Source organism: Sorex araneus, chromosome 1, assembly GCF_027595985.1.
Source record: "Sorex araneus isolate mSorAra2 chromosome 1, mSorAra2.pri, whole genome shotgun sequence".
Classification (NCBI taxonomy): Eukaryota; Metazoa; Chordata; class Mammalia; order Eulipotyphla; family Soricidae; genus Sorex; species Sorex araneus.
The window spans coordinates 376641117-376667486 of NC_073302.1; the positions used below are offsets into that span (position 1 = coordinate 376641117).

The 26370-nt window shown below is 35.7% G+C and overlaps 1 protein-coding gene across 2 annotated transcripts in view; it reads left to right on the plus strand.

The window, feature by feature from the left end:
- Nucleotides 1-26370, plus strand: part of DGKB (diacylglycerol kinase beta) — a 743388-nt gene that overhangs the window by 532243 nt on the left and 184775 nt on the right. For both annotated transcript variants that reach the window (XM_055124198.1, XM_055124199.1), the window contains one exon: nucleotides 15403-15598. In XM_055124198.1, coding sequence (XP_054980173.1) covers nucleotides 15403-15598 — 196 coding nt within the window. The remainder of the gene's footprint in view (nucleotides 1-15402; nucleotides 15599-26370) is intronic.

Below are 26370 nucleotides of genomic sequence, written 5' to 3' on the forward strand. Positions count from 1 at the left end.
AAATGGGGCCCAACATTGACATTCTGTAATTATTTGTCTTGAAGAGATATAAATGTGTATGCTTAGCATATATTCATATAATTATATATGTCACTGTCACTGTCATCAAATTGCTCATCAATTTGCTCGAGTGGGCACCAGTAACATCTCTCATTGAGAGACTTATTGTTACTGTTTTTGGCATATCTAATACACACGGGTAGCTTGCCAGGCTCTGCCACATGGGCTCGATACTCTCGGTAGCTTGCAAGGCTCTCCGAGAGGGGTGGAGGAATCGAACACAGGTTGGTTGCGTGAAAGGCCAACGCCCAACCGCTGTGCTGTTGCTCCAGATCCAATTATATATGTATCTATTTTAAATTACATAATATATCCTTTTTAAATTATATAATATATCCTTTGTAACCTTAATTATATTTACCATGGAACACGAGCAATAGTACAGTGTTGTATATAAAAAGGTTGCTGCCTTGTACACAGTCAACTAGGATTCCATCCTTGGCACCACATATGTTCCCCAAGAACCGTCACGAGTGATACATGAGCACAGAATCAGGAGTAATCCTTGATCACTGCCAATTGTGGCCAAAACCCAACAACAAAGTAGTATTATAAATACATTTTTATGTAGTAGACCTTGAGCATTTCTTATCTTCAGGAAACTATACTCAAAGAAAAATTGTAGCAGAAAGGAGAAAAGAAAAAAAAATAAAATTAGAATTTCTTATTGAATATAGAGTGGTCTCTGAAGCTTCTTAGGCTTCTGCTTTCAGCTGCCCCATGTGCCTCCCATGTCTGCTGCCATGTTAACTCATTGGTCCAGACTATGGATTCTGAAACTTCAACACCATCTGTACACAGATTAGAAAAGAAACCACAAGGCTGAAGTTTTTGATCTATGGTACCACATGGTCCACCAATCACTGCCAGGAGTAACCCTCAAACACAAAGCCAAGAATAGCCCCAGAACACTACTGGGTTTGGCATAAAATCTAAACAGATAGAAAAAAGATGCTTGCCTTAAGGCAGATGTCCATGCCAAGATACTGCTTCCTCCAAACTCTATCACCCAACAAATTAGTTTAGTCTAAATATGTATAAACAAAATAATTTTTAAATTTGTATGAAGAATGAAAATGCTCAAAGTAACCTGCCATTGGGGGAAAGAATCAAATTGAGGTGCTGGAGAGAAAGTACAGTGATTGGTGTGAATAATTTACATACAGTTAACCCATGTTCCATCCCGGCTCTCCATAAGGTGTTTCAAGCCCTGCCAGGAGTGATCCCTGAGTAAAGAATTAAGTAAGCACTGAACAGGGCTGGCTATAGCCCCAAAACAAAGCAAACAAAATTATTTAAGTGAAGTTGAAGTATAAGCAAAACAAAATTATTTAAATGAAATTGAAATACGAATGCTATCTGATTTCCATAGAATTAAGAGTTAAGGTGGTTGGGGCTGGAGCAGTAGCGCAGCAGATAGGATGTTTGCCTTGCACGGGGATGACCCGGGTTCGAATCCCAGCATCCTATATGGTCTTCCGAGCATAGCCAGGAGTAATTTCTGAGTGCATAAGCCAGGAGTAACCCCTGTGCATCTCCGGGTGTGACCCAAAAACAAAAAAAACAAAAAACAAAACAAAAAAACAAAGAGTTAAGGTGCTTGTCTTTAATGTGGTCAACCCTGTTTTGAGCCCAGCACCACACAGGATCTCTGGGATTGACCCCTGAACACTGTCAGTTGTCTCTTACACACACACACACACACACCCCATCTATCCCCTCCAAAAAAGAAAAGAAAAAGTAAGAAGAGCTTCAATACTTAAAAGTGTGTGCAGGGTAGCACTGTAGCACAGTGTCCCATTATCCCTTGATTTGCTTGAGCGGGCACCAGTAATGCCTCCATTGATCTCTGTCGTGTGCTAGTGTAGCGCAGTGGCATATGCTCACTCCAGGAACATGAAGTGAGGCCCATTATTGTTACGTTTTTTGGCATATTGGATATACCACGGTAGCTTGCCAGGCTCTCTGAGAGGGGCGGAGGCTTTTGGGGCAGAAAAAACTGCGTCACTCTCTTCCTGGAGCATTGTTTTATGGTCTCTGGATCTTGGCCGTTGATTGAGATTATATGATGCCAGGGGCAGTATGTGGGTGTGGCTGTAAAGCTACTGGAAAACTGGGGATCTGGGGCTTGGAGATCTCAGTCCCAGGTCCTGCACACCTGGGTTCCTCTGTCAGTGCCTTCGTGAGGCATGTCTAAGCATGTGGAGAGGGGCCTTGAGCATGGCTCTGGCTGGGTTCTGGAGGTTTTTGGCTGCCAGAACTCTGCTTGGGGCGGGAAGGGAAACTCAACCCACCCCCGCTCCCAGAGGGCCCTAGTAAAGACAGCCTAGCATGGTGATACTAAAATTGTGTGATGCTGGCAAAAGGATAGCTAAATATTATCAATAAAAGAGAACAGAGTCACTGAGTGATAGTGCAGCATGTAGGACACTTGCCTTGCACCTGTCTGACCCAGATTCATTACCTGACATTCAACGTGATTCTCACTAGGAGTGATCTCTGAGCATCACCGTGTGTGGCCCAAAAGAAATGAGAGACAGAGAGAGACAGAGAGAGACAGACAGAGAGACAGAGAGAGAGGAAGAGTGAGAGATAGAAAGGGAAGGGAAGAGAGGGGAAGAGAAAGGGGAGAGAATAGAGAGAGAATAGAGAATTAAGACCCTAGAAATAGATCGCCATAAATAAAGTTTGACAAAGGCAAAATGTATTCCAATGGGCAGATGGTCTTTTTAACAAATAGATATCCATAGGCAAAAAATTAATCCAGACACAGTCCTTCACCACTAACAAAAAAAAAGCTGAAAATGAATCAGACATAAATGTAAAATGAAAAACTAAAAAAAAAAAAAAACTCTGGAAGTTAACATAAAAGTAAAACTGCATGCTTTGGGTGTGGTGATGCCTTTTATTATACAACAAAAACATGATTTATGAAGGAAATCATTGATAAAAAATGGACTTCACTGAAATTAAAAATGTCTGTTCTGTGAAATATATTTTTTAAATAAAGAGAATGAATTAATAAGCCACGGAGAGAAAATGTTTAAGTAAGATATATCTAAGAAATGAGTGTAATCCAAAACATTAAGAATTCTTAAAAATCAACAATTTGAAAATGAATGACCCTATTGAAAAAGTAATGATATGTATTTATTTTGCTATAAAAGTAGTTTAAAAATAAACACATTCGTTTTCCACAACATACATCTCACATATCATTAGATATATGCATACATGCAAATTAGAATGACAGTAAGATTTCACTACACCCTTGTTTTTTGTTTCTCTGGGGTCCTTTACCTAGTGATGCTCTTGGATTACTCCCTTATCTGTGCTCAGAGATCATTCCTGTTGGTGCTCAGAGCACCAAGTGGGATAGCAGATATTCACACTGAGGTCAAGCACATGCAAGGCAATTATGTTGATCCCAGTTCTGTCTCTCAAGCCACAGCTCCAGACTCAATAATTTCTGGAACCTCAGTGTGAAGACTGGAAACTAGTGTTTCTCAATCAGGGCTGGTAGCATTGTGCCACCCCCAACCCCATATTTTGGAAGCCCGACAGTCAGATGTACTCATATTTGCTGCTGTGTTAACTCATTGGCCCAGACCATAGATCCTGAATCTTCAAGACCTTCTAATTCCTTAATCTCAGTAGGAGCACACCAAATTAGATGGGAAAGTAACATAGAATCCAACCAAACAAAACCAACAAAACTAGAACCATGAAAGATTCAACTAGCAACAAACTGCTTAGTAAATTCTTAGACAAGGACTTAACTCTATAATGTAATATGACAATTTGCACAGCCAAAAATTGTATTTCTATACTTATTTATTTTAACACTGGAGTCTTGTTACCTAATCTATTTCAAGTCTAAAATTATGTCAGCAGTTGTGGCTTTTGTTGACATTAAAATTAATTGCAAAGAGTTTTTTAAAAAGAACCTGAAATTATAAAGCTAAACTATTATTTTATTGGGTGGTTTAAGCATTGTTGAAAATAAAAATTCAGAAAATTAAAAACAAATTCAGCACTAGAAACAAATAGGTTTTAAGTTAAAAAAAATACAGGGGGGAGGAATGTAAATGCATATTTGTAAGTGAAAGAATAAGTGAAGAAACATTCTGAAAATTGCAACATATGACATTCTGAAGAAGTTAAAATTGGAGAGTAAAAGAAAAAAAAAGTCAGTCTTGAGCCAGAGCAAGAGTGTAGCAGGTAGGGTGTTTGCCTTGCACATGGCTAACCTAGGATCTCCCAAACCCACCAGGAGTGATCCGTGAGCACAGAGCCAAGAGTATAAGCCCTGAGATCTGCTGAGTGTACCCATCCTAACGCTAGGGAAAAAAAAATGTTAGAATTTGCTATTAGGTTTACAGGCTGAATGGATAGATAAAGACCAGAGAATTTTTAGAACCTTGGAAATATTCTCTCATATGATGAGGGGGGATAAATGTTCTTATTTATGTATTAAAGCCGTGAATTTAAACAAAAGAATGAACCCTTATATGAACTCATGAGCTTCATGTGGCAATAATGTGCTAAACTGGGGTCATAATTTATATCAAATGTTTTACTACTGGAATATGTTGATAATAGCACTGTCGTCTCATTGTTCATTGAATTGCTCAAGCGGGCACCAGTAACGTCTCCATTGTGAGACTTGTTAGTGTTTTTGTCATATCAAATACCCCACAGGTAGCTTTCCAGGCTCTGCCATGAGGGAAGGCTACTCTAGGTAGCCTGCCGGGCTCTCCGAGAGGGACAGAGGAATCAAACCCAGGTCGGCCATGTGCCAGGCAAACATCCTACCTGCTGTGCTATTGCTCCAGTCCATGTTGATAATAGACAAAACAAAACATGTGTATAATAAAAGTGTATGTGGAAAATCTCTTTACCTTAAATATGTCAAAATTCTGTACTTCAAAAATTGAAGTCTTAGAAATAAAATAATGATTTTTCAAATGATATTAATGTTCCAAAGTAAAAAAAAGTTCAAATAATAGAAAATGCCATATAGCAACTTATTTAAGTGGGAAAAAATGGAAGAAAATTATTTTAAAGCTGTGACTAACAGAACTGGGTAGCTTTTGTTCCCCAGAGCTTTATATCTTATACACAAGACAGCTGGGAAAGATGAACTAACTTATTCCCAGTGTTGTTTTACTATGTGCTCTCTAAGTATATCTTCCCAGTTCTGCATTTGCTGGTTTATTTTAGCAAACATTGCAATAGTATTATAAAGTAGATCCAGCACTGTGTAGTCCTCGTTCTCTTATTGCATAACTTGAAATACTGACATACATACATGTATACATTTATGTCAGTTCTAAAATTTGGTGTGTGTTTGTATGTCTGTGTGTTTTAAATATAGAGAAAGAAAGAGAGAAATAGAGAAAGAAGGGGAAGGAGAGAGGGAGAGGGGGTGAAAGATAAACTGTGTGTATGGTTGATAATGCAAAATACGTTTCTCTGCTAGCTTTTTAATGAATCCAGTATATCATACTAGAAAATTGTGCCTTTCTGCCCTCAAGGTTGCTTCATAATTAAATATAACTAAAATAGCAATTTGGAAATTTGATTCTGTTTGCTGTCGCTTCCTATTTGACCTAAAATTATACTAACTATGGAAAATATATCAAGGAGAATAAAACCACTTCAGTACAAGAGTACTTCAAGTAATGGGTATTCATTTTGTTGGCAACTGTGTTTTAAAGCAACTCATTTTCTTTATGTCCCTTTTTTCCACATTTCTTTTTCTTATAAGAAACTTACATAGTATTAAATATTTGGAATGGTATGATTATGAGAGTTGATAATAATAGATAAGATTTACACATGACTATCTATACCTCATTATTGGTGCTTAAAATATCCATATATAATTATATAATATGATTGCATATATACATTATATAGAATTATATAATATATATTATATTTGTTTGCTACATGATATGTAATTGAGGATCATGTCAATATTTGAATTGAAACTGTTTTTAAACCTTTCAGTTTGCTTCCTTACATTAGGCAAAGTCCAAGAGAATATATAGCAGTCAGGGCTGGAGGGATAGCACAGCGGGTAGGGCATTTGCCTTGCCTGCGGCTGACTCAGGTTTGATTCCCAGCATCCCATATGGTCCCCTGAGCACAGCCAGGGGTAATTCCTGAGTACAGAGCCAGGAGTGACCCCTGTGCATCACTGGGTGTGACCCAAAAAGCAAAAAAAAGAAAAAGAGAGAGAATACATAGCAGTCATTTTGGTCTCAGTGAGATTAGGTAGGATGGAAAGTCCAAGGAAGTCCATTCCCAAAATACTGAATTTATTGTAATGATTAAATTGTAGTAATTAAATTCTATATAATCTAAGTTAATTATCAAGAATTAACAACAGCATGAAGTGTGTCAGGGACAAATATAGAAGACTACAGGAGACAATATTTATGGAGCCATATATTGGCTCTATAGAGTCACATGAATGCCTAGAACTTTAAGCAGTAAAGCAGTAAAGCAGAGTTTCTCATCCTTATCTGTACTTATCTGCATCAGAATTATCCAATGCTCTTAAGCTCTTTGGAGAAACTTCACTTTGTTTTAATCGTACCAAAGCAATTTTGGTCGGAGAAAATAAAACTTATGAAGGAACATGTCTTAAATTTCTTTACTGAGCCATGTTTAACATTCAAAGTGTGTGTGTGAGTGTTTTGTGGCATGTGTGTTGTGGTGTGGTGTGGCTATGTGTAGTTACATCTTGACAAATATATACGTAAGTATAAACCAAGTGCCTTAACCTCTATTGTCTGTCCAGCCCAAGATGAACTTCTTAAAATATTTGTCATCTGTGCTCTCTTGTGAAGGTTCACATGACATTTTTTTCCTTGCAATAGAATTGGAGAATCAATGTAAAGGTAGACAATAATAGTGTGGTACTTCAAAAGGTAAACAAAAACAAAATCAGACTCATCCCCTTCAGAACACACTATAAAGAACAACTTACTTCATGAAAGAACAAGAAAAGCAGTGGGTTTGACTGTGGTGTAATCATTTTGGTAAGATAAATATGTCATAATGCTTCCTAGGGATAGAAGGGGGGAGTGTGACCCACAACAATAACAATAAAAATAATTTTAATATCACTGAGAAACCAGAAAAAGCTATAATAAACTTTATGGACAGTTTATTTATGACAAAGAAACTAGGGGCACAAAATTGTGAAAAATCTTATTTTTTATTTTTATTTTTTTGCTTCTTGTGTCACACCTGGCAATGCACAGGGATTACTCCTGGCTCTGCACTCAGAAATTACTCCAGGCAGTGCTTAGAGGACCATATGGGGTTCTGGGGATCAAACCCGGGGTTTTGCATGCAAGGCAAATGCCCTACCTGCTGTGCTATCACTCCAGCCCCCAAGAAAAATCTTATTTAAAAAATTCATGACAGAAAAACTAAATAGCCAAACCCAAAGTAATTAATTTGGACCTCCTCTCCCAGTTCATGCATAAAAGATAACTCAAAGTGGTATATTTATATTTTAGACCTGAATTCACAGAAAGTATAAAAGATATGACATTCTATGATTTGGGTTTTATTGGTATCTTTAGTGATTCTATGCAACTGTTCAAACAAAGAAACCAATCTCCAAATTAAAAAGTAAGTATAAGTGATTAGGGCCTGAGAGATAGTACAGTTGGTAGGGCCTTTGCCTTTCATGTGGCTGGCCCGTATTTGATCCACTGCATCCCACGTGCACCACCAGGAATAATTCATGAGAGCAGAGCTATGCATAAGCCCTGATAATCAAAGCATATAAGCCTCCCCAAACATGAAATAAGTGGGATTGCATCAAATTAAAGTGTTTGCATAAAGTGAAAGAAAGAATAAAACTAAAGGATACCTGTAAAAACAAATCCCGAGGGCACGGGAGGAGCTGTGTAAATCCCCAACCGTGGGGCTGTGTACGCCCCTCACCAGCGAGGGAAATACAAGTGAAAGGGTGTTTGCAGGCTCTCCGGGGGTGGGGCGGATCTCCATCACCAGCCGCACTCAGTGCTCTCGAGCCCCTTCTTCACCCGGGAAGGCTGTTGCCTTGGACAGAAAAAGGAAGAACAGGGCCAAGCTGGTTGCTGATTAGTTGCCATTTATTCAATTTCTCGTCTCTCCCAGCTCCCTCCAACTCTCTCTCTCGCTCTCTCCAATTCTCTCTATGCCTATTTCTCTCTCTGTCTCTCCAATTCTCTCTCTCTCTATTTCTCTCTCTGTCTCTGCAATTCTTTCTTACTGCTGTATCTGTCTCCTCTCTCTCTCTCTCTCTCTCTCTCTCTCTCTCTCTCTCTCTGCTGTCTCTCCTTCTCCTTCAATCAATCAATCCCCCTCTCCAACCATCAATTCCCCCTTTTCCCCGCAGCCACTCTTTTTTATCCTCTCACCACCCCTCCCCACCCACACTTCCCCATGGGAAGAGTGATCAAAAACGTTTTTCCAGACTTCTCAACCACCTGCAGCCCATGAGGGTAAAACAGCCCTCATGTGTGTTTCTCCTCTCCTTAGACCTGCAACTTAAGACTCTTTAATTCTCGTTCCTAATATTTACCATTCTGTATGGACACAGTAACAGACACTTTTAGGCTTATAGGGTGACTCTCCTGGATACATCTTACCACAGACTCAGACTACAGTGCTCAGGCAGGATCAATTCTTCCTAACCCCAGCAGGGTCCAAATCTAGTTATTACTTTCGGATCATGACAGAATTTGACCATGACCAAGCTCTTAACATATAGTTAAACATTAGGGCACTTTCGCCAGGCCCATTTCGATGCGAGATTAGCTCATAGCTTATGGCTCCTTTTTTTTTCAAAGTTTGCACTTTTATTTGTGATGACAGCCCACCCCAGTCCAGCAACACCCCACATGGTTCTAACTTATAGCCATGAAGCCCTACAAAAATAAACCCAAGTTTTTACAGTGACAGAGTACCAACAGAAACCTTCATTGCTCTAGTGGAAGGGCTGTGGTTACCAAGGTGCTTATTTATGTGGAACACAATGCCTGCCAACAAAGAACACATGCCCTGGGTCCATCCAGTCCCTCGGGACCCTGCTTCTGGGGATCTAGGAAGTAAGGTCAACTGAGGCTTAAGTCAAGAGAGCAGATGTCCAGGAGGTAATATTATCTGGAGTCAATCAAATCCCAAGCCACAGGCTTGTCTTTTTAACTGTCTTCCTGTATCCATACAAAAAGCAATTGCTCTGAAATAGCTAACCATGCAAAGGACATTAAGGAGAGAGAGAGACAACATTTAAAGTCAGAGTCTGATCAGGAGACATAGGTAATTGACAGTTTGAGGGGCAATCAACAAACACAAGGCCCAGCGGCCAAGGCGGAAGGGCAAACCAATGTTATCCTACAGATACCATACTTTATATATGACTATATTAATATGCAATACATCTGACAAAGGTCTAATATCCAAGATAACAAGAGCACAGAATTCCCTCCCCATTCCCCCCGTCCCCGACACACAAATAACTCCATCAATAGAAAAGAAAACAATGGAACACACCAAAAACAAGACATACATATGACCAGCAGGCTTATAAAAAATATCATTACTGATGGATTAGGGAAATAAAATTATTTATTTTTATTTCTAAAAATAAATAAAATTATAATGAGATACCACCTTCTACAAATGAAAATGAAATTATCAAAAATTATCAGAAATGCTAGAAACAAGAGCCAGCAGGGGTGTGAAGAACAATAATTTCGATTCACTGTTACTGAGAGTGTACTAGTCTGCCCTCTATATAAAAAAATGTCTTGAAAAATAAAGGGAGAACAGCTATATAATCTATCTCATTCATTCCTAGACACCTATCCAAGGAGTTAAAGAACACTGATTTGAAAATATATTTGCTCATCATCTTCATTATAGGGCTATTTGCAATATGTATCTGGAAACTACCGTAGTTCCCAATGAAAAGGAGTAGATAAAGATGTAAATATACAAGTAATAGAATGCTCCTCAATGCTAAGAAAAGAGATTATAACTCTTCTACAATGTGAACAAAATTGGAAGGGGTTATGCTAAGCAGAATAAGTCACAAAGAGAAAGAAAAATCTGGCAAATTTTCCTCGTGTGATGTAAAAATAAAGCAAAAAAAGTTACAGCAAACCTTGACAGGCCAGAAAGATAGTACAGCACATAGATTACCTGCCTTGCATGTGACCAACGTGGGTCAAATCCCTGGCATCATATTATGTTCTCCCAAACACTAACTAGCTGTGTTCCCTGAGCACAAAACTAGGAGTTAGACTTGAGGATTGCTGTATGTGGCCCAATACCTTCCTTCAAATAAAAAAACAAACTCTGAGACTCTGACCATTGAATTGATGTTATCAAGTAGTTTGGGGATAAATAAGCCAAAAAGGTTGAATGGACTGTGATAGAGAGATATTGAAACTTCTTGGTGGATATTATATAGTAATATTGGTCTGAGTCTCTTGCTCACATGCCTGGCTATCTTCCCCGGGGTCCCTCGGAGAGGATGGGCTCCAGCTTCCCTCCGTGCCCCAATCAGAGCTCCCAGCAGCCAAAGACCACCGGAACCTAGCCACAGCCATGCTCAAAGCTCCTCTCCACACTTTCGGACAAACCTCATGCATGAAGGTACCAAGAGAGGAACCCAGGTGTGTGTAATCCCATCAAAGGCCAACATCCAGAGACTTAAAAGCAAGCTCCCAGAAGCAATATCTTATAACCTACTTCTCCCTCTGGGAGAAACTGGCAAGCTACTGAGAGTTTCCTGCCCACATGGGAGAGCCTGGAAAGCTTCCCATGGTGTATCCATATGCCAAAGACAGTAACAAACTGGATCTCATTCCTCTGACCTTGAAAGAGCCTCCAATGCGGCATTGTTGGGAAGGCCGAGTGGAGAGAGGCTTCTAAAATCTCAGGGATAGGACGAATGGAGTGGTTACTGAGAACGCTCGAGCAATTAGACGATCAACGGGATTTCGTGATTCGTGTGATTGTGATTGGTCTGAGAGACATGCCTAACTATACTAATCTTATAAACCTATTTTACCTCAATAAGAAGGGATTTAGAAAATAATTGTTCTACTTGTTCTAATGGGCTGGAGTGATAGCACAGGGGGTAGGGCGTTTTCCTTGCACATGGCCGACCCGGATTCAATTCCTCCATCCCTCTCAGAGAGCCTGGGAAGCTACCAAGAGTATACAGCTCCTACAGCAGAGCCTGGCAAGCTACCCATGGTGTATTTGATATGCCAAAAACAGTGACAACAAGTCTCACAATGGAGATGTTACTGGTGCCCGCTCAAGCAAATCGAGGAACAATGGGACAACAGTGCTATAGTGCTACAGTGCTTGTTCAAATGGCTATGTTTGATAGCTGAAGGTATTTTCATCATCATCATCATCATCATCATCATCATCATCATCATTGTCTATCTTTGGCAACTAGGCTATACAAGTCTCTTTGGGACCAGTCTGGAATTTTCCTGTATTCTGTACTTATTCATTTTTCACTTACTTTTTTATGCCAGCCTGTAACTTTTTGAAGGAGCTCATTCAGTCATTCACAATCAGCATTTCTATCATGTAAAATGTATATGATGAGCCCATTTATCACATTTTGTAGATAAAACTTATAAAATACATTTAAGTACAGTAAGCTTCACAGGGAAATGTTAGGGGAAAAAAATTCAGCCTTCAAGTATCAGACAAGATATTGGTAAGCCAGTTACATATGCCTATCAATTTTAATTGGTATGTTTGCTGCTATAATTTTCTGCAAATGTATGAGTAATCTTGTCTCATGAACTACATATGCATTTGTAAAGACTTCTAAAATCAGGTTTAGCTAAAAAAAAACTATTTCACTGAGTAAAACTTATTAATTTTTATCTGAACCAAGAACATAATTGTACTCACTATAGACAAATATTTATATATTTTTTGTATCCTATCAAATTCTGTAGTAACATATCTTTCCTAAGTTCTTCACATATTCAGAATTTTCCAATCAAATGAGATATTAACTGAACCAAAAACAACTCAAATAAAAAGTCATTTTTAACACCTCTACATAGTGAGGTATATGGAATTTATAAACTCGGATTAAAACACATTAGCAGAAAGTTTGAAGCATCAAGTTTTCTATTAGGTAAATATATCTTTGGAATAAGAACTTCCATTTTTTCAACAGAAAAGGGTGGACAATGGCTTCACTGTCCTACAGTCTGCAAATAGCTCCCTAAGTTTTGTATGTTAATGACCTTTTTCTACATAATAAAAATATTCAGGATTTATTGACTTGCCAGGGCTGTTAGCTTTTAAGCTTTTATATTCTTTTCCTCTGTAGCTGCCTCTTTAAAAATCATAAATCTCAAAGCGGATGAAAATATTGTCTGACACAGTGCTATAGCTTGTTTATATTTCATAGCCTTCACCTCAGCTTTTATTTCTATGCACTCAACTCTTGTAGTCCAATTCCTGGTCTCCATCAGAACTGGAACTGAAATTTTCCAGACAAATGAACGTAATGTTAAAGCAAACAGAAGAAGGTAGCCTGGGGTCAAGAATTAGTGGAAACAAATCATTAATAAAGCACAATTTGTGAAAGTGATCGTTGTGCTCTCACAGGAACCTCAGTTTTACTTCAGCAGTCCTTCATTGGGCCTCCTTGAGAATCTTTCCCCATTTTTCAGAGCTACTATAGCCTTTCCTTAAAATTCCACATGACAAAAACTCTGAGGAGTGAAAACGTGCATAACATCATGCATAAAAACTGATGTTTTTCAGATTGTCACATGTAACTCCCCTAGTTCAATAAAAAAAAAAACTATTTGCCACGTGCTCTTCTGTTCTCCTGGCGAACAAAGGAATACTCCTTCACTAATTCTGGAAGTAACTTGTCACAGTGGGGTTCTCAGGCCTAGTCAAATAATTGTCTTAGTGTACTACCTGCTGTGTTCAATATTGAGTGAAAATGGAAGCCAGGCCCCAACTCCAGCTTATTTCACAATTCTTCTGTTATTTAAATGATTTTAGTCAGTTTGGGGGAAGCCAGACCTTTATAAATTAACAGCAGGGAAATACCAAAGGTGTCAGATTGCATATTTATCATCTTTTTCGTGTAATACTTAAATATGTATTAAGAAGTGACTGACATAAATTAGGCAGATTTCAGAAGCCACAGGCCGTGGCTTGTAGAGGACCCCCTTCTGCTTGACATTTCATCCTTGTCAAAGATCAAATTATTTTAATTTAGGCTGCAAATTATAAGGAATGAAGACTTCTTTGTGGGAATTCCCTGTGGTAATCTGACTTTTGTTGTTACTGCTGCTTGTCAGTGTGCAAAAGATATAATATGCATGCAAATAAGGTTAAAAAATATGTACTATCTAATTATCCAGCCAGTACATTCCACTTGAAGGCAGTAGGAGGCCTGACACACAGTATGTGTTTGATTCATTGAGGCCTGCAGGGTATTTACACAAGATTACTTTTAATTATGAAATTAATATCTGTTTATCTAGAATATATAGCAGTAAGTGAGTATACACATGAGCAGAATTCTTTAGTAAAAAGAAATCATCTTAATTTAATGCATAAAAAGGAGGAAAAATCACTTGTTTCTGGGGTAAAAAATGAAAAAAAAGCAACATCCAGACCTTCGTTTCACCCTCTTTGAAACAAATTGAATGAAAACTTGGCACTTTCTCTAGAATTTGTTTCTTGCCAAGTAGTTCAAGATGTGTTGCTTCATTTCACAGTTTTTATATTTTAGTGAACAAAGATGCAATTGTAGATTCAGTATGATGAAGCAAATGTGGAAAAAAAGAGATTTTTTATGTTGTTTAAGTTTTTTTTTTTAATGAAGCTTTACCTTTCTAGATTAAAAAGTCAAGGTTGTGATGAGATAGAGAATGTTAAAATTAGTATCAGTGACTTTTCTACAGTAAGACATGCAGAAAGAAAAAGAAAACGAGTATAACACTACAGGGGCTGAAGAGATTTTGCAGGGGTTAAGATGTCATCTACATGCAACCACTCTGTTCATTTCCGGGCACCACATTGTCCCCTGAGCATCACTGTGTGCATCCCAGGGAGCCCCCAGCCTTTGGGTGTGGCCCAAAAGTTCCTACAATCCTATTGTATGATCTGAACAGCATCTCATCCTTGACCCTCAAATTGACCCACTGGCCCAATTGAGCAAGAATCTCAGGGAGGGGCCCTTGGAATCCCTGAGCACTGCTTGAGTGGTCAAAAAACAAAAATTCCCTATGAAAATAAATTTCAAATGCCTATCACAACAAAGCTCCTTGTCACAGTGTTTTACATGTTGCATCTCTACTCAATAGTGACACATGAGTGAAGATGGTTGAGATATTATGTTGGATATAATTACAGTAACTACCGTTGTAGAAGACTTTCAAAAATAAATAACAATTCTAAAAATGAAGTATAGTCTGTCGTTCTCCACATGTCTACCAGTGGAAATAAATTGAATTTTTTAAAAAAATTTACAAATGGTCATTCTGAATGTCACAAATCATTACCTGTTAGCCAGTTGCTTGTCGCTGTTGTTGTTATAGATTGGGTATATTGTCACCAAGCAAAGAGAAAAATCTAGCTACTTACTGTATTTTTCAATGCAATGCTATAAAGCAATAATTGGATGGAAAGTATATCTTGTACTCAATCTACTTGGTCCTTCATGTTTGTTTAGACATACATCTTTTTTTTACTGCTCTGCTTGGAACTTAATTTAGTCTAGGAAATCATCCATTGTTTCTCCAATATAATTCAGATAATTTTTTTCATATTTTTTACTTTATTATTCTTTTTCAAATTTTTTAAAAATATTTTCCCTCTGTCCCTACAAGTGCAACTTACAAATAACAAATTCTCTTTCTTTCTCTAGTTTACTACATATTGCCCTGTATTAAAGTAGTCTTTAAATTTTTCATTTTATATTTGATCAAAGATTACAAAATCAAATTTACTGTACCATATTAAAATTTCCAACTAATTATATATGCCCCCAAACACCAAAGAATTTTGTAAACAAAAATGCACTGGTGGTTTAATTTGACCAATTTAAGGACTATTAATGAGAACTGATTATAGGCTGCTTGATCTTTTATCCAATGACATTGGATATAGTCATTTAAATATTCTTAAAATGTTTATTTGGAAATAATAGGATTGTGTATTTTGAATCTATTTTAAATAATAAGTATAAAAGATAAAATTAAGCAATGAAAGATAAAATACCCAACTGTTTCTGTTTGTTTGTTTTTTCCTGTTCAGTGTGATGGAGTACAAATAGATTTGATAAACATCTCTCTGGAAGGAATTGCTATTTTGAATATACCAAGCATGCACGGAGGATCCAATCTTTGGGGAGAGTCTAAGAGAAGACGAAGTCATCGCCGAATAGAGAAAAAGGGATCTGACAAAAGACCCACACTTACAGATGCCAAAGAGTTGAAGTTTGCGAGTCAAGGCAAGTTTGTTTTATCTTTTAACACTTAATTTGCTTCTTAATCTACTTTTAAAGATTACTTTAAAACTAAAGCATTTTATATTGAATTATAGTCTATAGTCTTGTACTGTTGTATTTTTCATCTTACCTAATATGCACATGCAATGAACTTATGTCCAAAGAGTCTAAAATAATATGTAAATTGACATATATATCATTCGTTTTATTTTTCCTCTTTTATTTTCATTCTTTGGAGATAGCCTAATGATTAAAAAGTAGCACACATTTTGGGTATTTGGTGGTTCAAAATGTAGGATACTTTGTATGTTAATTTATTTTAAATTGAAATGTTAGCGATTTAAAATAACACATGTTGTGGATATTAAGTGGTTCAAAGTATATGATATGTTGTATATTAATTTATTTTAAATTGAGATGTTGGTCAGTATATTTGTGTAGATGTAGCAAGGAGTTACTTAAAGTTTTATATCAAAATTTTTGAGCAGGGTGAAAAAACTATTTTATTCTTGGCATTCTTCAGTAGGGCTCTAATATTTAAGTTACTTAATATTAAGCTCTTGTTCTAAGTACTATATATAGAAGCATGTTTAAATATAAGAAAACACAATAAATCCTTGTGATAAGTAACATATATAGTAGGATGTTTATATATCAGATGATAAATTTTGGTTATCAATTTATCATCCAGCAATTTAATAATAGCCAGTAAGAAACCAGGAAAACAGAAAGGAACAGGTGACTTATAAAGTAGGCTAGAGTAGTGGTGGGTCTGAATTTTTAACTCGACCATAATGTTCTCACTGGTATATGTAACTAAGTCTTATTGATACATTTCATGAACAGTTACATCAAATTGGTGTCATTTTAATAATTGGTGATGAGCCAATAATGTATGCTTATGTCTATTATTTCTTTTGACATACACCATCAACTTAATATTATTGATGATATTTAGGTAGCCAAGTATAACAAAGAAAATATATGAAAAGGCTAGAGCCCATAAAGATAAATAAATAATTTGTAAATAAAATATAATATGATTGGTAGGCTTAATGGTGATGAAAGAGTTTTATTTTCTGGTTATTTGTGGTCTCTTATTCAAACTTAAGTAACAGGTAATAACTTGTATTGTGTAGAGTTTAGAACCATAAGACTGATAAATATTGATAGATAAATTATTAGATATTTTATTGAAACAAAATATAACCACTGAGGACAGTCTAAAAACTCCAAAATGTATAAATTAACCCCAAACATGTAAATACCAAAGAGCACTGTAATTTAGTACAAACATATTCATACCAAATTATTTAAAATGTCAAAATAAAAATAGCTGAACTGGAGCAATAGCACAGCAGGTAGGTTGTTTGTCTTTCACACGGCCGACCCGAGTCTGTTTCTTCCATCCCTCTCGGAGAGCCTGGCAAGCTACCAAGAATATTCTGCCCTCATAGCAGAGCCTCACAAGCTACTTGTGGCATATTAGATATGCCAAAAACAGTAACAACAAGTCTCACAATGGAGACGTTAATGGTGCCCACTGGAGCAAATCGATGAACAATGGGACAACAGTGATACAGTGCAGTGCTACGTAAGAAATGGAGAAAAACGGTTTAATAAAGGAGAAATACATGTAAAAAACAAGTGCATTTATGAAATAAATTTTAAAATAAGGATCGATTAGTGTAATATTTCTTGGAGTTAATATGTCATTGTATTTTTTTATTTTAATATAAATTACAGAATTTCTAAAGAGATTATGGAGATTTTTCCAGTATTAACTTAAGAACAGTACCAAGATTACTCTTTATATATTTCCTTCTGGACCAGGGAGATAGCACCTGACCCATAATAAGTTTTAGTTTTGTTTTCCTGCTCCTCTTTCCTTTGGCATGTATAAATTCTAGATTTGTACCTTAGTTGATTCTCAGTGCTCAATGATCCCCTATATACACACACTAAGTTGTTTAAAGTTTATGATTAGTGCATATGATTTATCTGAACAAGTACCTATACATATCTCACAAAACTACAACTGGCCACACTCATCTCCCACCCATTTTGTATGCTTTATTCAGGAACATGTATTTGATAAAAAAAAAAAAAAAACATGGATCATGCACAAAGATTACCATAGACTGTCACAGCACATCACTTAGGTAAACTTTTCTTCCCAATTTGTCTTTGTTCTTTCTAGTGTGGAGCTAATAGGACCAAGATTTTTCATTAATATCCTAAAAGAAGAAAATGGGAACACCCAGGGCCCATGATTTGAGATTTAATTTCTTAGTGCACACGTGAAAAAAAAAAAAGAAAACTTAGAGTCTGTATGGTCTTCATATGAACGACAAAGCCACATTTATAATTCATTTCATTCCAGTTCTCATAATCAGCTCTGCTTATAGTTTTGATTTAGTTTCACTTCAAGATAAGTATAATTTCATGGCCAAAATTGAACTTCTTAGCTTATTGTAAAAGACGGAAGACTATCTTTACATTTTATTAAGTTTATTGAGAAAAATTTAAGTTTGAAATAATCTACAATAAAATTATCTCAGAATCTTTGAGTTTTGATTTCAAATTGTTTGTCCTGCACTGTAGCACTGCACTGTCGTCCCATTGTTCATCTATTTGCTCAAGCAGGCACCAGTAATGTCTCCATTGTGAGACTTCTTGTTATTAATTGTGGCATATTGAATACGCCACGGGTAGCTTGCCAGGCTCTGCAGTGTGAGCAAGATCTCTTGGTAGCTTGCTGAGCTCTCCGAGAGGGACGAAGGAATCAAACCCTTGTCGGCCACGTGCAAGGCAAACGCCCTATCCACTGTGCTATAGCTCCAGTCCATATTGTTTATACAACAATTCATAGTAAAAAAATGAGTCATAGAGTGAAAATAGCTGCTTGGAGGGCTGGATAGATTGCACACATTGTAGAGGATATGTATTTGATCTTCAGGCTGGAATACACAGCCATCCAGCACACTTGGAGCTAAGCACTGTAGGGTGTGGCCTGGGAGAAACCCATCCCCACCACCAACAGGTCTGACTCTTAGTTAAAAATAAATAATTATATAGATATATGTATATACACACACATGTATATATAAACTAATACATGTATGCTATGTGCATATATATGTGTATATATGTGTGTGTTTGTGTGTGTATGTGAATATTTATAAACATTACATAGTGAGATATTTCTATCATTTGATCATTTTACAATTTCTTGACACAAAAACAATAGTATTAAATATAAAACCAAATTAGGTTTGTTTTTCATATGTTCAGAAAATTAGAATGAACTATGAAAAGCTTCATACTAGAAAACACCTTTAGCTAACACATTAAAGTGAATATTATTCAGTTTTAAGAAAATAAGTTAAGATTTTTCATTTCTTTCATTACAAAAAGTTTTTCTTGAAATATCGTAGCACTGTAGCACTGTCGTCCCGTTGTTCATTGATTTGCTCAAGTGGGCACCAGTAATGTCTTCATTGTGAGACTTGTTGTTATGTTTTTGGCATATCGAAAACACCACGGGTAGCTTACCAGGCTCTGCTGTGTGGGTGGGATACTCTCAGTAGGTTGCCACATTCTCTAAGAGGGACAGAGTAATCCAACACAGGTTGGCCACATGCAGGGCAAACGCCCTACCTGCTGTGCTATCGCTCTTGAAGTACTAGCTAACAATATTCCAACATGGAATATCTACAATTAAGATTTTACCTTATTGGAATACATGTTTATTTCCACATAATCTAGAAAGCTATTTTGTGCAGGGTAGATGGGTAGGGTATACTCACTAGGTTCTTGTTTAAAAAAAGATAATTTTATTTGGTATACAAATTTGAATTAAGAAAGAAGTTTACAATCATTTATATAAGTTATATATAGAAAAATTTGGAATTATTTTTAATTTAAGAAATTGTCACAGACCAATACACAAGATGTCTAAAGTTTTGAATTTTCACTCATATTATGCATAACATGTTATCAAACTCCTGCAGAATTCATTTGTAATATTATATATCCTGCATAGCTTAAGATCAGAAATGTCTTCAATTAATAAATTCATTAGTGGAAATGTTACAATCAATTAACTTCATCTTGACCAAAATATAATTAATTTAATTCCATTACTGTCCCAGAAAATTATTCTGAAACTGTCAGTGTACTTCAGAAACATATTCATATTCATGTTAATATAATTAAATAAGCATTTTATTTGTGGGTTTGTCTTCTGGGCTATGGTGGTTTTCTATTTATTCTCTCTGATATAAATGATTATATTTCAGCATGATCTTTAAGCAAAATTGTAAAGTAGGTCTTCAGTGTTCAACTATAATATTCAATCTTTTCCATTTATTTCATTTGCTGCATTCATCTTTGCTTTCTCCTCTTGTAAATTAAATCTATTTCTCAGAAAGATGTCTAATACAGTGTTTTATAATAATATACAAATGACTTATTATGTAAGAAAGTAGAGATATTTACATTTTAAAATTAAAGCTTTCAGCTAGACCATTGGTTTTGAAACTTTGTTTTATGGAGTTATGACTGCAGTTCTTCAGAGACGGGGAAAGTCAGTTCAATGCCATTGTTTGCAACAATAAAAAATATAAAAACACACTAAGGTACATTCTATAAAATATTTTATCATTTAACAATTTTTAGATTATTAAATTATGTTAGTAGACAAAAATCTTTTCCCCTCTTCCTCCTGTTTGTCCTCCTTTCCTTCTTCCTAAGGCATCTAAATAGTTATGCATAGCAAGCATGCATATTCATGTACATACAGACATAGAAAAAGTAACTGATATTGATTGGAAAGTATGTTCCTGCAATGGCCATAAAAGATATAGCTTTGTATATGTAATGAGTAAAATTTACAAATGGGTATATTAATATAACAGTACATGAGAGCCAGATGCAATTAAATGACCAACTATCCTAGGTACTTTTATTTGACATAAACAACAAACTGCATAGCAGTCAATTGAAGTGTAAACAAAGTAGAGATACTAAATTTAAATAAAAATAATTTTTAGAAAAATTTTTGTTGACTAGAATCTGCAATAATTATACATCAATATCCAAAAATTAATACTACAAGTAGTATGTTGCCTTAACTATGAAAGTAAAATATTTTAATTTCAATTGCTTTAAGAAGCTCCTCAAAAACATAGTCTTCATATCACATTATGTATTATGCAGATTTGTATTTCAAACCTGTACATGTATGGCAGCGAAAGACCCAAAAAATGAAATTAAGAAAAATTTTTACCTAAGTATAAATGATTTAAAAATGTATAATTGAAGTTTCCAATGAATATCTGAATAAAATAGAAAATAACATTATATCATAACCAACTATATTAAAGTGAAATCTTTAAGGACATAGGATGTAGCTTAAAAGTCTGGAGCACATGTTTGCACTCTGAAATCTTGGATTTAATCCCAAACAATGTATGGTACCCTGAGTAATGATGGAGTAACCCAAGGACCACTAGGTGTATCCCAAAAGAAATACACATCTACAGGTACATTAGTACAGATACGTATCTGTGAAACGTAGCTTGAGATGCATTTTGAAATACCTTGAAATGTATTTTGTTGACCCAATAGTGAAGACCTATTAAGCAATAAATGCAGTTTTTGTTGTTTTAATTTTCCCCACCAGCCCTCTAGAAGAGCAATTTAATATTCTATGGAGAGTAAAATGGTGATGAATTATAGAATTTAATTGAATTATACTAGTTTCTTAGCATTTATAGGTATAGGAATCAAATATCTGGATAAAGGTATTTCCACTACCACCCTACCAAAGCAAACATTGCAGCCAATGAAAATAGGATGATAATGATCCAGCAACTTTATGCATTAAATGACCCCAGATTTTCATTAACTATATTGAACTTCTAAAATATTTTTGCAGTTAAAATTCTAATTTTCTCTCTTTTTTAGTTTTTCAAAATGCTCTGCCTCATTTCCACACACCTATATTAACTGGTTTTGAATTGAAAAACATGGTGCAAAAGTAATTATACTTCTACCAAGAATTTCAAACATTTGTCAGAACTTAAGAGCTATACTGTCAAGACCAAATAAATTTCTGCTTGAAAATTCACTTAATAGGTGCCTGTCTACCCCACATGTGGATGGAGCTGCCCAGCTACTCTCCTTACAAAAAATTACTTTAAAACAGACTGTGTGACCAGAGAGATAATTTAGTGGTAAAACACTTGACTTGTATACAGCTCACCCAGGTTTGATCCCCAATATTACACATCGTTACCTGAGTGAATCCTGAACACTGCCAGGTGTGACCAAACCCAATTCAAAAAGGGAAAAAGACAACACTAACATAATATCATCTTTGGAAATTGAGGTTAAGCAATATTTTATTGTAAATTTTAATACTATATACTATTAAAGTTATCTTTTTGTGGCAAAGGATACCATATTTTAATTTATAATTTTAATCTAAGATTTAATTTTGAGACAAAGCTGCTTAGGTAAAAAATACAACAAAATAAAAATAAATAACAATAGTATATAGGAACTGAAAGAGCATGTCAAAAATTTGCAAAGGTGGAAAATTAGATAATATCATTTAAGAAACCAAACTAAGCTAATTTTACTGCTTTGACCATCTTCTATCATTTCATAGCTACAATTATGATTACTTAGTACAAACCTGTTCATTTTGTTTTGTTTTGTTGGGCGGGGAAGAACAATTGGCAGTTCTTGGGCTTACTCCTGACTTTTAGGACTCACTCTGGGCTGACTTGGGGCCCCTGAGGTGCTGGGGATGGAACCCAGGAAAGCTGGATGCAAAGCAAGAACTTTACCCATGATATAATCTGTCCAGCCTCCAAATGAATCTATTTTATTATCTTGTATAAAATGTACAGTCTATCTATTTCCCCCAAAGAAGCTTTTCCATCTACTTTACACCACTCTTGCCCCATCCATCCCAACTCAGTTGGGTTTGCACTGTGTTGGGGAAGATTAAGATACTTCGTTTTTCTTTTTCTTCAGAACACAAAGAGGAGAGAGGTTGCATATGTGATCAACTGTCTAGCAGTGATACCTAATGACTTTATTATTTTCATAATTTTGATGATTTTCTGGAAGTATGAACAGTAAGTCAATCCAAGTGAAATTGACAGAAAAAGATTAAGTTGATGTCTGTTAAACCTTAACTGAGTTTGAATCTTTTGCTTTTGATGACAAAGTTATTGGATGTGGTATCTCCATATTTTAAGAGGACAAAGAGTTCTGAAAACCTGATATTAATCTGTCTGTGATTCATGGTATATGAATAATTGTGTGAAGAATATTTTGATATGTCTGACACTCTCTAAGTCTTGTACAGTCTTAAAATTATATCAATCTTAAAATTGATAGTAATGAATATTTGTAACCATTATCAATTTAATAGACATTTATACATGTCATTTAGGATAATTTAGAATAAAGTTTCAAGTTGTCTACATAAAAGTGCAACATTCACTTTAGAACTATAGAAAATATAGTTGTCATTTGATCCCTGCCAAGAACAGTTTCCAACCATTTAAATTTGGCTATTAAATGAATTATATTTAGAAACAGTGAAGAATTTGATGTTGCATTATTGTACCTGGACGTTGAAGTTCTTGAAAATAAATCATGACATTTGATACTTTTTGTTGAACACAAATATATATATATATATATGTGTGTCTATACTGTATCACAGTCACTGTCATCCCGTTGCTCATTGATTTGCTCAAGCAGACACCAGTAACGTCTCCATTGTGAGACTTGTTACTGCCTTTGGCATATTGAATATGCCACGGATAGCTTGTCAGGCTCTGCTGTGCAGGCGAGATATTCTTGGTAGCTTGCTGGGCTCTCCAAGAGGGGTGGAGAAATAGAACCCAGGTTGGCCATGTGCAAAGCAAACGCCCTACCCACTGTGCTATCGATCCTGCCCGCGAGGCAGAGCCTGGCAAGCTACCTGTGGCGTATTCGATATGCCAAAAACAGTAACAACAAGTCTCAAAATGACGTTACATTATGTCTATACAAGTAACATAATTTTATTCGTTGAAATTTGAATTAAACTTTTGCAGTCTGTTAATCTTTAAGTATATACTTCTAAAATAATTTCTAATTGTATGTTTTTAAACTGATTTCTTTGACATTTTTCAGAAATGAATAATGCAAACAATAGCACATCATTAGTAAAGCTATCTAATATCAAAAATTCTTCTTGTAATTGAAGGTTACTATACATATATTCATATTAAAAATGTTTTAAATAAAATGAGTTATTTTAATGTTTATGAAAGAGAAATTAAAATTATTATAGATGTGTTTTATATATAAAAACAAAAGTATTCTAAAATATAACACCATATTCTTCTGTCTATAAGTTGTCTTACTTAAAATATATATATTGTGAGAAATATTTATGAAGTTCTCATGACTCTTAAAACTCATCAAAAATACTAACCTCTGGAAACTTTCAAGGTATAATTTATATGTATGAATAAATCAATATTTTGGAAATAATTGAAATAGCTATCATTCTTAATATATACTTATATACAAATCTCTAATATATATAAATATACTATATAAAAATATGTTCCTTCTTGGGGCTGGAGAGATAGCACAGCGGGTAGGGCGTTTGCCTTGCACGCAGCCAACCCGGGTTGAAATCCCAGCATCCCATATGGTCCCCTGAGCACGGACAGGGGTAATTCCTGAGTGCAGAGCCAGGAGTAACCCCTGTGCATTACCAGGTGTGACCAAAAAGCAAAAAAAATATATATATATATATATACATATATATATGTTCCTTCTGAATATATAGAAAATGCTTTTGTGACTAGAACTATTTTCCTTACACCACCCCCACCATCTTCAATAGTCAAATTTTCAAAGTCTGAGTTTGAGAAACAAAATTATATGTAATATATTTATATAAAATGGAATCTGACATGAAGTATAATTGTATAACTTCTTATAGAAAAATTGGTAAGTCCAGAAAAATCATTGTGTATTAAATATAACTATTCACTGAAATAAATGTTGCATTACCCAATACTCAAATAAGATTATTGTTATTAAAGATTTATTCTTGAACACAAATTAGAGTTAGGCAAAATAAAGATCATTTGCTTTCATATAATGATTTGGAGGAGAAGAATTCATTTTATGTAGCAACTGAATTTTGAAAAATAGTATTTGGCAATTAGTTTAGTAGGTGCCTGGGAAGAATGAAAGATATCGTTTAGCTTGAGGCTTTATATTAAGACTTGGCTTATGGGCTAGAGAGACAGTGCAGGCAATTTTTAGATTTCTGTTACCAGTTAAATCCATGGAATTGAATATAGACCACTGTGCACCCCTAAGAGAGATACCTGAGTATAGAGCCGAAAGGTTAGCCCTGAGCACAGCCTAATGGGACCCAGAAACAAAACCAAAACCAAACTCTTAACTGCTACATTTCTAATTTGTTTATTACATGACAGACAAAAATGGAAGATATGATGTACTTTTTCTTATATTTTTAACGGGAAGGGGTTTGGCCTACAGCTGATGGTGCTCAGAACTTACTCCTGGCTCTGTGCTCAGGGATCACTCCCAAAAGTGTTTGGGGGACAGTATGGGCTGCCAGAGATCAAACCTTGATAGGCCACATGTAAGGAAGTGCCCTACCTGCTATACCGTTGCTCCAGCCTACAAGATATTTTTAACTGAAACTTGTTTATAAAGATCTGCGGGGAGAGAAAGTGAGCTATATGTTCAAGAGAGATCACAGTCTTCTCCGGAGGGGAAATAATCAAGCAAAGAAAGAGAGTCTAGTTTCTGTAACATATATTCATTGTCTTGAATTTGTGGGAAAAAATAACTGGTCATTTACCACAAGCTAAACATGTGTTATAGGTTTAAATAAATTTCAGCTAGTGGTTAAAATTTACAATATAATTCCAAGTTAAATAATTCTAATCATATATGTTTTAACTAATTTAATATCAATTATAGTACATGCTTTTAAATAGTGCTCATAAAGTTTCCAAATGCGATGGTTATATATAATATGCATACATATATATAAATTTTCTATATATAGTACATGCTTTTAAAAAGTGCTTATAGTTCCCAAATATGATGCATATATAATATGTATGCATATATGTGTAAAATCACAAAAAAAGAAAGAAGAGCGCGGGCGGCGAGGCAGGCGAAGGAAGGAACGGAGCCAAGATCATTGGTCTTACCGCAGTTTATTCCAAACTTCTTTTCTCCATTCTCCTCTGATTCTCCTCCTGCTTCTTCCTCCCCCATCCTACTTCATTCTCTCTCTCTCCTACTTCATTCTCTCTCTCTGCTTCCACTGGAACTCTCCCAGCCCCCTCATACAGCTACCTTAAATCTCCGGAGTCTAATCCATAGGGGGTAAAGTTCTATCCCTTTCACTAGGACAGAATCTCTCTCAGCGGGACATCCGCCCAAGAGCGGAATTCCATAGGTGTGTTTCTCCTCTCTTTGTCCGACTAACGTATAAGTATTCATATTATAAATCATTTTGTAAGGACATAGCAAGAGACCCATTAAGCTTATAGAATTGCTCTCAGGGGGTCACCTCGAACTCAGACTACAGTGCTCAGGCCAGATTAGTCTTTCCTAGCCCTAGCAGGGCCTAGTCTCGTCATTGCTTTTGATTCATGCATGACATGACAGCCCATGACCAAGCTCTTAACATATAGTTAAGC